The sequence below is a fragment of the Clarias gariepinus genome, chromosome 14 (assembly GCF_024256425.1).
Source record: "Clarias gariepinus isolate MV-2021 ecotype Netherlands chromosome 14, CGAR_prim_01v2, whole genome shotgun sequence".
Lineage (NCBI taxonomy): Eukaryota > Metazoa > Chordata > Actinopteri > Siluriformes > Clariidae > Clarias > Clarias gariepinus.
Window position 1 is genome coordinate 16324034 of NC_071113.1, and position 13078 is coordinate 16337111.

At 37.5% G+C, this 13078-nt stretch overlaps 1 protein-coding gene across 1 annotated transcript in view; it reads left to right on the forward strand.

Moving 5' to 3' along the window:
• Positions 1-333: 333 nt before the first annotated feature.
• gfra1b (gdnf family receptor alpha 1b) overlaps positions 334-13078 on the forward strand; it is a 29855-nt gene continuing 17110 nt past the window's right edge. The window contains exons 1-3 of the mRNA XM_053511710.1: positions 334-958; positions 1355-1663; positions 2014-2097. Of these exons, the coding sequence (XP_053367685.1) occupies positions 919-958; positions 1355-1663; positions 2014-2097 (433 nt within the window). The 5' untranslated portion in view covers positions 334-918. The remainder of the gene's footprint in view (positions 959-1354; positions 1664-2013; positions 2098-13078) is intronic.

Sequence of the window (13078 nt, forward strand, 5' to 3'; positions counted from 1 at the left end):
CATCACCCCTAAAATACAACCAAAATGTTTCATTATGTAACCTAGCCTCTGTATATACTCTATTTAACTATCTATATCTGGGGTGGGAAATATCCATATACTATAGTTATCTTTTCATGACCCAACCATAACTTAGGTCAAAAGCAAGGCAGGATAACCGAGCAGGAAGGGCAAGAGAGTGAAAGTGCTCCTGACAGTAGCCAATCCCTGAGCAGTGTCCGGGAGGATGACGTCGCTCCTTTTAGGCGCAGCGGCGCGTCCATGTTCAGATTCTCTTTAAGTCAAGCGATTGGGAGAGCGCAGTGCCACTGAGCCCCTGTGGGACACTGGAGAGAGTGGAAGCTGTCCTGGCTGTTGGTTCACGAGCTAAACCCTGGAAATAATATGCGAAATAACATCGAGAAATTCCAACAGAAGTCCAACTAGCTCGTCGGGACAAACAGGAGTCGTAGGAAAAAAGTGTTGAAGATAAACAGGCGCTGAAAGTCCGGGCGCACTGAGCCAAACTCCAAACCAAACCACGCATAGACAAACAAACAGACGGAAATCAACTTTTATTTTTTTTTATTTTTTTTTTGCTGTTATAGAGTCATCCTTTTGCTGAGGACACTAAACACACCGTTATAGAAAAGAGTCCGGGAATGTCCGTTACGCACGCGCGTCTGTATCTCACTCTGGATCGGTTCGGTTTGTAGAACCAGGGGACGTGATTGTGTTTGTTCGGGCTGTGTCCCAATACAATATCAAGCTCGACTCGGAGTGTCAGTCTGGATGTACAGCTGCGCTATGTGTAGCCAGTTCTTCTGGTGCGGTGCGCAGTCCGCGCGCGGAGGATTTATCTGGGAAACCGTGACGTCCCGCAGTTTGTAACAAAGTTGCTTTAGTGTGAAAACGGACCAGAAACAGAAAAAAGCCACGATGACCTTCTTAACTTTTTGGATATTGTTTCCTCTTTTGGGTAAGTTGACTTTGCATGTGTCCAAACGTGCGGACAGGTAGTCCCTTAAACTCACATCCTTACAGTAAACACATTTATATCACCTGTAATGTGGATCCAGGCTTTTTTAAAAATCGTAAATGCTTTGCATGGAAGGGATTTTCTCTCTCTCTTTTTGTTTTTTTACTTATCATTAGCAGATATGATAAAATAAAAATACATGTTTTATTCTAAAATAGAATTAAAAACAGTATTCTATTTGTCTAATGTGTACAAAATATAATAAGTTTATTTATTAACTGTACTTTGTTATACATAACTACAATAATGTTTCCATGCACATTTACCCATTTACCTTGTATGTGTTTCCATATATTACTTTAATTCCGATACAGAAATAAATGCTGTTTTGTACAGATGTGCTGCATGTGTCGGTATGTGCTGAGCTGGCGCAGACTCGAGCATCCCGGCTGGATTGTGTCCGGGCTCATGAGCAGTGTCTGGGTCGGTATGGCTGTAGCTCTGCCTTCCGCACAATGAGGCAGTGCTTGGCGGGTACAGGGGGCAACTTCAGCGCACTCAGCGAGCCAGAGGCACAGGATGAGTGCAGGAATGCCATGGAGTCCATGAGACAGAGCTCTCTATATAACTGCAAATGCAAGAGAGGCATGAAGAAAGAGAAGAAGTGCCTGCGCATCTTTTGGAGTGTCTATCACAGTTTACACGGTGCGTAAAAAATGGATTGGATGCTTAAAATAAGTAAATAAGCTGTTCTGCATTTGAGAAGATAAAGATTGTTGTTGTAAACTCTATCCTGCATGGCAAGACCACTCTGCTTTTAACTGTCTGGAAGTCATTTACACTTTGACCTTGAGTTGAAAAACTTTTGAATAGAGGATTATTGGGAATTGAGAATAGGACTCTAGAGCAACACATTTCCATCTAAAGCGGGGTAATAATTCTGCAAGCTGTGTTCATGTATGTAATGCTTTGCAACTGCGCTATGCAGCCTCCTGGCACTTCTCCTAGTGTTGTTTTCTAGTGCGCTAATTGAGTTGTTTGTTCTCATTTTCCAGGCAATGATTTGCTGGAGGACTCTCCATACGAGCCAGTGAACAGCCGTCTGTCTGACATATTCCGCCTGGCTCCCATCATATCAGGCAAGCCTGCTGTGGTTATAGCATATCCTGCTGAAATAGAAAGCATTTTGAAAGCAATATCACAAACTAGAAGTCTCAATGTAGCTATGTTTTATGCTGGGTCTATTCACCCTTGTTAAGTTATATGAATGTGCTCAGTGATCATTGATTCTCTTCTGTTTCTCGTGCTGCTTTATCTACTTTACTGGCATTTTATAATGATAAATAAGCCAGTTATCTTTGAAATACTGCGGTAGACCTGAATTGATGATTGCCTCCTTAGGATAATTGTCAGAGACACCAGGTTATTTATCCTCCTATTTTATGGTGGTGTGTGAGACCTAGTGTTATGCTGAAGTTGGAATGTCTTAAAATAAAGTAATGCTCTGTAGGTGGTGCTGTTTAACCCCAGGTATTATTTTGCAAATAGATCTACAGGAATTAAAGCACCATGTATTTTACTAGAGCTGTCTTGCATTGTGAACCTACAGTATTAAACCTCCAAATATTCACGGTTAGTCTCAGTGTCTTGTCCAATCTCTGTGGAATCTGAGGGCTTAGCCAAAATCGTTAATGATCTGATTCTGAATTGGATCAAATATTATTGCTTGAGGCTCAGACTGGAGGGATTATCATGTACAAACTCATCCTCATAGCTTCTCATCAGTGGGCATTTAAAAGCAAAAAGTCTAGCAATCAATACAAATGCATCACCTTTATAAGATTAGAAGATTACTCATTTCCCAAAGCCATTACAGCCACCTACCTGCAGGTCAGCATTCTTGTCACAGTTAGACACAGAGTACAAGCCAGTGGAGGAAGGAAACATGGTTCAGAATGAGAAGGCCTGTACAACTCATGTAATTACTTTTTGGCCATTGGAGAAAAATAAATAACAAAGCAATTGAGTTTGGATTTTTTTTTTTTTTTTTTTGCCTCAGTAATGTTTACATCACTCTGCTTTTGTGCGTCAATGCACTGCAGGTGCATTAAATCATGCGAGCTTTACAGACTAAGCAGTGAGGAATGCACTTAGCAGAATTATCTCCATATTTGAAAAAATTGAACAGATAAATTAATTTAAAAAACATAATTAAATCATGCATTCGTTCAGCTAACACTCCAAACGCCAGAAAAAGTTTTATTGAATAAAAGCCCACTATAAAGGGGTACAGTGGTGTTGGCTGGTCACAGCATCTTTCAGTATTCATTCATAGCTGTCTGATGCAGGGGCAGACACCATTCTTATAACTGCCACTACATATCTGTGCTGAGAGTCCATCTTGCAAAGCTCTGAATGGCGAGAGCAGTCTGATTCTTATCCTGGGTCTCTCACTACAGGAGGCACAAGATTTACAGCTTCACTGTTTAACTGCAATAGGCAACCAAACCTTTATACTCAGAACAGCTGGAATTTCTGAGGTAAAACAGATTCATAAATACAATTAGTTTTACCCTTTACATGCAAAGTAACTATATTTATGGTCAGTAATATTAATTATAAGAAATGGGAAGTAATGGTTTGTGTGGCAATTTATGTATTGCCACACTGACTCCCTAATTGGCACCTAGGTATGGTAATAATATCGTATCATCTGCTCCCTACTAATTCATACCGAAATTTGGTATTATCAAAACAGCGTGTTTATATGGTTTGTATGTACATTATTATTATGTTTATGTACATCAATAACATTATTCCATTTTAGTTTTTTTTTATCTACATTAATTATTAAATGACAGATTGTTGTTTATGAAATCTTTTTTGTATTCTTACAAAAGGATAATACATTTACTATTTAAATATTTAAAAGTAAAAAATTCAGATGACGTGCACTTTTAAGTAACAAAAAACATCCAAGGGATATGCATATTTTTTATGCATGAAATTGTTACATATTTGCAGCCTATCTTACTACTAAAATAAATGCCTGAATCTTTTATATCTAATCCACCCACATGAAAGGAAATGTGTTAATGGAGCATAATGGGTGACTTATCCTAATCCTGCCACTTCGTCTCAGCTCCTGTGTATATTTACTAAAGTAGCATTCTGTGCAGTAGAATTCTGTAGTATAAGTCTGAGACCATATTTCATTTAAAATTTGAAATTTAAAATACACAGTTGATGATCAATGTATGAAATATAAATTGAATATAAGATTCTGCACTATTTTAGTCCCTATTTAAATGTAAGTTATGTGTCATAGGGCCATGTTAACTGTTTTTTTTTGTTTGTTTTACAAAAGATTTCCCTTGGGTCTAATCTTTTCTAATGAAACGTGTCCAAATTACATTTTGATGGATTTAATCAAATAATGAATCAAAAGGTTTTGCTGCAAACTTTGCTTTAAAAAAAAACTGAAAGAGGAGAAAACCAAATACTGAGAAATTCTAAAACGAATGTAAATATTTTAAACATTCTATTTTTCACTGTAATTTTTGTAATAACAATTATAATGAAAATGTATACCTTTGCATATTCCTCTGCAGTTAAGCATGTTATTACACAGGTCAATTCAGTAAATCTTTGGAAGAAAGTAAAACGATATAGTCATCAGAGTAACTAATTTCACTGATACTTTTCAACTTATCAGCAGTTAGCAATTCTCTAATTGCTACAGTAAAAGGGCCTAATAAAACCAAACGCCATTATTTTAGCAAATGTCTTTACTAAGCCTTTACACTTCCTTTAAGGAATACTACACTTTGAGATCAATACAAATAGCTGCATTAACAATCAGCTTATTGCTGAGCAAGACACTTAACTACCAGAACAGCCCAAACTCTTACATGCCTATCTTTCTTACAAAGAAATAATAATGATAAATGGTAATGGGATTATCTCTCTGCTAATAAATATGTGATTAAGGATGGTGCTGTTGCAGAGGTGGCTCTGAGACATCAGTTGTTGTACGGCCAGGGTTATAGCAAGGGTTGAATTGCAAATTTCTGCTTTTACTCCTTATGACTTTTGACAGCATTGTGCTTTAGTTATATATCCTTTGGATGTACGGTATATAACTGCTGAAAATCAAGCTTAAATTTCTATTAAATATCATTTAGGATCCAGAGATAAATTTTCTTACATGTGAAGCAAAATGGATACTAGTGGCTGGTGCACTGCCAAACTAATGATAGTTGTAGTGATTATGGTTTCAGTGCCATTAATATATGGTAGAATAGTATACAGTTTGTTTGCCTCAACTGCCAAAGGACAAAAGGAACAGAAGGCATGTCTACACTGGGCACTCGGTGGCTTGTGTGGAGCCTCGCTGTGACTCAGGTCTTTTCTCAGAAGGGTTTATTACACCATTTATCCAAACCAAGCAGCATGTGACACACAGGCTAATACCCATTAGAATGGATTCACAAAGAAATGTTTGAATTAAAGCATGCCTCTACTTTATAAATCAGGAGAGGAGATGGCCTTGAGAGAGCACTTATTCAGCCACCTACAATACAAGGGGTTAGTATTTTTCCGGAAAGAGAGAAAAAAAGTCCGAAAAATTAATAAATAAAAAAAGAGAAATAAACACAAAACGAGACACATGAATATAGTTACAAATAAATCGAAATGATCAGTTGCTCACATTTGGTTTCGGAGAAAAAAGCAGATCCACATTCTCGCCTATACACCTGGATAAATGGTTTTTGAGCTGTGATCACATTTTTTAAGGGAAAGGAGAGCTTTGTAAGCAACTCTTTGGAAAATTGCTGAATGACAGCACATCAAGGGATAAGCTAAAATAAACATGGACGACAGAAGGCTGTGCATGGGAGAAAGATCATTCTGAACAGCTACCAGTTTCTAGAACGTACACTGGGCTGGTCAAACTAGTGGACCATTTTTGCCAGCTGGTAATTGCTTTGATAAAAACATTTTCTGAATATCTGTTATTAGTGCTACACATTGGATAATCTATTTCTAAATAAAAACAACAGGAAGGCAAACCAAAAATATCAAACATATTGTATATTGATCAATTATGTCTAGTAATAAGGAAAGCAAAGATGGTGTACCAGTTTGACCAGCTGGTAGCTTGTGAGACCGAGCTGAAATTTTCAGCTGTGTAGCTAAATCTCAGTATTTTATACTGCATATATCAGCACAAAAATGCCTCTAGCCATTTCTTCATTTGCAATAAAAAACCAGTAATGTAAATACAGCCTTGTGCTAGAGGAAGAGGTGATACACACTAGGAAATCAACAGAGCAGTATTTACTGTTCAACCATTCTTAGCTCCTGAGATGTTAATTGATTAAACTTTGTTAATTGATTTCTTTTGCTTTGGTTTGCAAGTTTATCAGTAAGTTACTAGACTGCTACTATTCTGTATTTCTTCTTTAGAACATCTAGAGGTAAGAAATTTGTTTGCATCATGAATTTTTTGTTCATAAAGATGATTTGATTTGATTTGTTAAAGTCAGATGTTAAGTATATTTAGTCCAGTTATGTAGAATGTAGAAAGTAATCCGATTAATGAAATTTAATTTCGTTTCATGGAAGTGGAAAAGTTGAAATTTGTTCCACAGAAGTCAAATCAAATTTAAATTTTTGTCATATGCACAACCATACACAGCATGCAGTAAAATGTTTAGCAACAGCCCTTGAACTAAAAAAATTTAGATTAAAAAAAAAAAATAAAGCATATAAAATAAGAATATAATAATAGAAGAAAAAATGAATATAAAAAAGAAAATATTCAAATAAGGAATATAGAATATAAAATAAGAATCTTATATATATTTTTTTAAATACAGTATAGAAAATATATATTTAAAAAAAACTCTTGGCTGTGAAATTTACATTATGCACAAGTACAAGTAATAAAAAAAATGTAATTAAAAATTGAGATGGAATTGAGGTGAATTGTCCAGTCATGATCATAGCAGCATAACAGTGTGCCAAGAATGTGCAAATGAGTTAAATGTGCAAATGTGCATTGATGTGCAATGTGCTGAATGGTATATGAGTGTGAACAGAATGTTTAATCCTTAGTGGTGTTGTGATTGAGATTCTGTATAGCCTGCGGGAAAAAGCGTTCCTCAGGCTCTCTGTTTTGGCCTAAAGGGAGCGGAAGCGCTTTTCGGACCACAACAGAAAGAACAGTTCATTGTTGGGGTGGGTGGGGTCCTTCACCATCTTCCTGACCTTGGTCCAACACCGCTTGTATTAGATTGAGTGCAGGTCAGGGAGCTCAGTGCGGATTATGCGATCAGTTGATCGAACCACCCTCTGAAGAGCTCGTCTGTCCTGCATGGTTCTGTTTTCAGACCAGGTTGTGATGTTTCCCATCAGAATGGTCTCTATGTAAAAGTTCCTGAGCACCTTAGAGGGCAGTCGAAAGTCTCTCAAGTGTCTGAGGTGGTAGAGACGCTGCTAGCCTTTTTCCTCACATCGTTGATGTGACAGGACCATGACAGGTCCTGCGTGATGTGAACACCAAGGAATCTGAAGCTGTCCACTCTCTCCCTCCACTGGGCTCTCGTTGATCATGGGAGTCTGGTAGTTCCTATCCTGCTTTGTACTAAAGTCCACTATCATCTCCTTTGTCTTGCTGACATTCAGGAGGCGGCTGTTCCTCTGACACCAGTTCTCCAGATTCCCAATCCCCTCAAGGTAGGCCGTCTCATCGTTGTCAGAGATCAGGCCCACCATGATAGTGTCGTCAACAAACTTAATGAAGGTGGTGGATTTGGTAGTGAGACATGTCTGCCAATTGGAGATCCACTAACACATAGATGGAGTCCCATGTGCTCCAGCTTGGTGGTGAGTGTGGAGGGAATTATAGTGTTAAACACCGAACTGTAGTCGACAAAGAGCATTTGAACATAATTCCCTTTCCTAGTGTCCAGGTAAGTGAGTGATGTGTGTGAAAGAGGTGTGAAATGGCATCATCTATTAAACGGTTCGGACGGTATGGAAACTGTTGTGGATCCAGTGTGCCAGGTACTGAAGAAGTGATGATGCCTTTGACCAGCTGCTTAAAGCACTTCATCAGTACTAAAGTCAGGGCTATAGGGCGATAATCACTGAGGGAAGCAGGATGGGGTTTCTTTGGGACAGGAACAATGATTGACTCTACTGTGAGGCTTCCCATACTTGTACGTGAGAATTTATTTCTGCTTTTTTGCTTTTGGCTGATGAGACTTGCACCATTAAATTATACAAATTTTGGAATTCTGCTATGGGGCACAGCATTGTTTATGTATCATCTTTCAGCTGAATACTGACATTTTGAGGAAATACTGAATATATTAAGAGGGACTTGTTATGAAAAATTTACTTTTTAGTCATTTTAAACCCAGTGTGTGTGCGTGTCTGTGTGTGCATGTGCATGTGTGTGTACAAACAGTTGTTTTAGTGTTTATCTAAGATAAAGCTTTTAGTTTAAAGCTAAATTTACGGGTTAGTATGGTCATCTTTAATTCCAGGGTTAACAGTTCAAATCTTATCTTTACTTTGAATGTTGGTTCTCCATCTGCTTAGTACAGTAGGTTTCCTCCAGGTTCTCCATTTTCCTCCCACAGTCTGAGTACACGTAGTCTAAGCTGATTTGGTGTTTCCAAATTGCTTGTAGTGTGTGATTTGGTGTGTGAGTATGTGTGCAGGTGCATTGCAATGTGTTGGCACCCCATGCAGGGTGTACCTCACCTTACAGACTATATATGAATGGATAGTATAAATAATATATGGATGATTGTGGCTTTTTGACTGGCTGCCTACTTTCCCCATTTTGAGTAAGAATTTGAAAACTGAAACATTTAAAAAGCAGCATGTGTTCTCCTAACAGCTCTCAAGGGACACAAGTTTCCTGAATAATTTTATAACAAATGCCACAAAAGTAAATGGCACTCATGCTAAAAGTAAAAGTCCAGAAGATCTTCTTGGCTTTTCTCCTGAAAGAGGGCACCGCTGTGTGTGAGTGTGGGTGGTCAGAGTTAAAGTGTGTGAGAGGATAGTGTGGGTCTGTCTGTCAAATGCGAGGAAAATGGATGAACTTGAAACAGCATGAGCATGTAATTAGAGTAGAAAAGTGAGAATTATTAAGAATCCATTGTATGAGGCTGAACAATTGTTAGCTTGAATAATTATAAATATAGAGCTCTTTTCATTTCCTTTTTACATGAAAACGCTATTGATGTGACTCTAATTTAGTTCTGGATATGAATATATTTTGAGTGAGATTTGATTTATTAATACTTACTTACTGTATAAAGCCATAGTTCAGTACTCCAGACAGTAGATTCTCTCTTCTTTAAAATGTTTGGCTTGCTCTAAATCTGAAACCTAATGTAGTATTCTGTTGAATTGCCATCGTGTTTGAGGGGGGGGAAAAATCCTTTCAGTTCATTCTCTGCTATTGGCATGAATTTCAACCAGGCTATACAAGACAGACTATATTAAAAATGGAAATATGGCCCTGTCAGCGTTTATTGTTTGAAAGTGCAATTCGATTCGGTCTCCTTTTTAAGCATTGATATTGACGTGGGTGCATGCACGGTGTACGAATGCCAAGTATCCAGTCACTAGCAGCATGTGAGACGGAGAAAGAGGAAGGTTTGTGGAGCTGAAATGAAAATTGCAAGCAATTCACACATCCAAAGTCAACTTAAGTCTCCTGTTTAACTGCTAGTGTTCTGTTCTCGATCAGACTTGCACACATGGATAGTGTTTAGAGTAGAATAAAACAATCCGAACTTAAGAAAGGAAACCTTTCTGTCCTCAGCCTAGTGGTGAGATTATCATATAGTATGACTGCATTTTATCAGGAAACTCTGAACTTCATAAGCACTCTGGATCATAGCACTCAGGACGCTATGTCATTGTTACAGAGTGTTCGCTTTGATTAAAAAAACATTCCATCTTACATTTTCCAAGAAGCTTGTGATCTGAAATTTAATCAAGACACAAAAAACTACACAAATTACACACAAACCAGTGTAACTTTTACACATTATATATTCATTAATAATAATTATTACTGTATAATGCTAATGTACAATATCTCAGGTATTTTACAGTGATTTTGAAGTGTGTGGAATGAGCTGTATTCTACTCTATATACTGCAAACTAATCAGCCACAACGCTAACACCACCGCCAGGTGAATCGAAAAACATGGATTATCAGTTACATAACAGTTAGTTCTGACCGAGTAATCCAACTGGACGAGAGGTATCCCACGGGTGGTGATAATAGACGGTAACAGCACTTTGATGTTTAACTATCTGTATCACTCCACATCACAGGTGTCCTAACAATCGTTAATTACTCTAACTGTTGCTCGAGCATGGGTGATAGTAGGTCTATACAGACTGCAGTACTGAAGATAGAGCAACCTACACTTAAAACCAGTCAAGGAAGCACCTTCAGCAAGAAAAGACATCTGATATTGTTTACAACACTATGTCTACTTCATAACTGCTGTATTAAGACCTAAGATGAGCTACAAAGCTAGAGATAACTAGCATCTAACATAAGATCAAATCTGTCTTTAATCCGTCATTGGGGTGTGGGACAAGAGTGGGACTAGTGCACAACATAGAAGTTAACAGAGCTGATATTCTAAAGCAGATTAAGTGGAAATATGAATGGAAAGTTCCACCAGTCACAGAAGGATGTGTTGTCGGAGCAAAATATCTAAAATCATAATCTGCTGATGATAAATGGTGTTTTTTTTGGAACTGCTGCATAAAAGCAGTGTCACACTCAGGTTAGCCTGCTGTATGTATCCTGATTGTTCTTGACGTAAAGGTTTTCTCTTTGAGTAGAAATAGGAATATTTATGAAATAACTGCTGTCCTGACTTCCACGGCTGTAATTATTTTCTCATCTTGGTAGATCAATATGAAGCTAAATTATAACTATCTGTGCAAGTGAATTGGAATGCTGGATTCTGGACCTGAAGTAGAGATGTTTAATGAGTAAGGCGAACTCATAAGACTAGACCGAAACACTGCTATGCTTCATATATTAGGTGGCCAAAAAAATATCCATTTTAATTATTATATTACTTTTAAGTTATGGTTAAGTAATACTTACATTTAAATATTAAAAACACATAAATGTACTCAACAGGATCTGTTCCGTATTTAGAGTATTTTTACTTTTTATTTATTCCTTATTACCAGGAGTGTGTATAGACTGCATATCATAAAAGAAAGGAAGACCATCTGGTAACTTCTGCAAAATTAGGTTATAATGATTACAATGATTTTAGCATAAAACAAAAAAATAATTTTCTACAGCACAGAACTCATAAGTCCTTCTGAGTTATAGTGATGTCATTTCCCTCAGACAGAGTAATGAGAGTGGTTAGTAATCAGTCAATAGCTTGGGTCACGTGGGGCTGTAAATAATGTGGAATAAGTATGGTGTAACCATATTTAATATTCATTTCTGTAGCGATGTGCACTGCAGAGAATTGGCTCTGCCTCCCAGCATGGTGGCGATGAGTGGATTAGTTTGTAGAATTGTTTCTGTGGCATTACTGGGTGCATCCAGATGAGAATGCTGTTAAAGTCACTGACTTTAAGCTAATAAAAACCTCCAGCTCGTAAAACAATTAAGGCACAAATTCCAGAAGGGATATATACACATGGCGTAACAGAAATGTTAATTGGATATTTTTATATTATGGGCTGTGTCATGATATTATATGCATAAAGGTCTAGTCAACCTGTTTCTTTATCAGTTATAACCAATCTGTAACTTTTTATCAGCCACATGGTATTTTATACACTGATCAGCCATTACATCACAACAAAAAATATTATGCCCCCGTATTGGGTGGATTTCCCTTGTGCTGCCTGGGCAGCTCTGTAGCTCGGTGGTTAAGGCATTGGACTATGGTTTAGAAGTTTCTAGGTTCAAGTCCCATGACCACCAAGTTGTCCCTGTTGGGCCCATGAGCCAGGCCATTAACCCTCAGCTGCTCAGGTGTATAATGAGTAAAAAATTTAAGTAAACCTCTTTTTATTATCAGTTATAATTAATCTGTAACTTTGTAATGGCATCTACCAAATGCCTAAATGTAAATGCGTACAAGACATCTGGGGTTGTGCTGTGCTGTGGTGTCTGGCCCCAGGAAGTCTGGGGAGGTTGGAGACTTGGGCTGTTTACCTGCCGGGCCCAGGTGCACTCAGTGTTTAGATTCGTTTCACTTTTTTTCTGGTGATTTGTAATTTGTGCAGCATTGACTTTTCTTTGGGAATGGACCAGAGGGCTGGCCTTTAGTGCTCGTGGGCATTGGTGAGTCTTGGGTGCCCAGGATCCTGTCACCAGTTTACTGTTATATAATTGATAATCAATGTTAATGGTAGAGTTGATCAGTGTATGTATGGTTCTTGTATCCACCAACTGACTTTGAACCTTGCCCATATGGTTTTAAATACAGTATCTGGTTTGTTCTGACAGCTTGTTTTTCAAACCTCCCGTGTGTCCATATTTTTTCAGTGACTCATTTTCTTTTTTAAAGTTTCAGAACATAAAATTGCACACATCATTAAAGCTGAGTGCTGTCTGGTAGTTCTTTACAGCCTGTGGCTACCAGAGACGCAACTGACATTTAACTTTAAAGTTGATATTTTTCTTGTACTTGTTCAGCGGGAGCATGACAATCTTTTAAGCATTTTATTGTCATGTGATTTCTGCCATGGCATTGAGGAATTAAATCATGCAGATATCATTAACCATATAATGTAAGTGCAGCTTAAACCTGATTCAAATGTTACGGAATGATCAATACAAGCTATAAAATGTAAAATCTATATAACTGTCCTGTTTACATGCAAGTGAGACTAAAAATTTAAGTCATTGTCAATGAAAAAGAAAAAAAAAACTCTTATACCAATAGGCAATTACAATAAACATATTTCATTCTGGAAATACGTTATGGTAATTTTTATATCTATACTTATTAGACCAAAACTACACCCAAATTGAAATTCAGAACTTGTAAAGTGCCATATTGAAAATTCACATTTTCATAAACAAA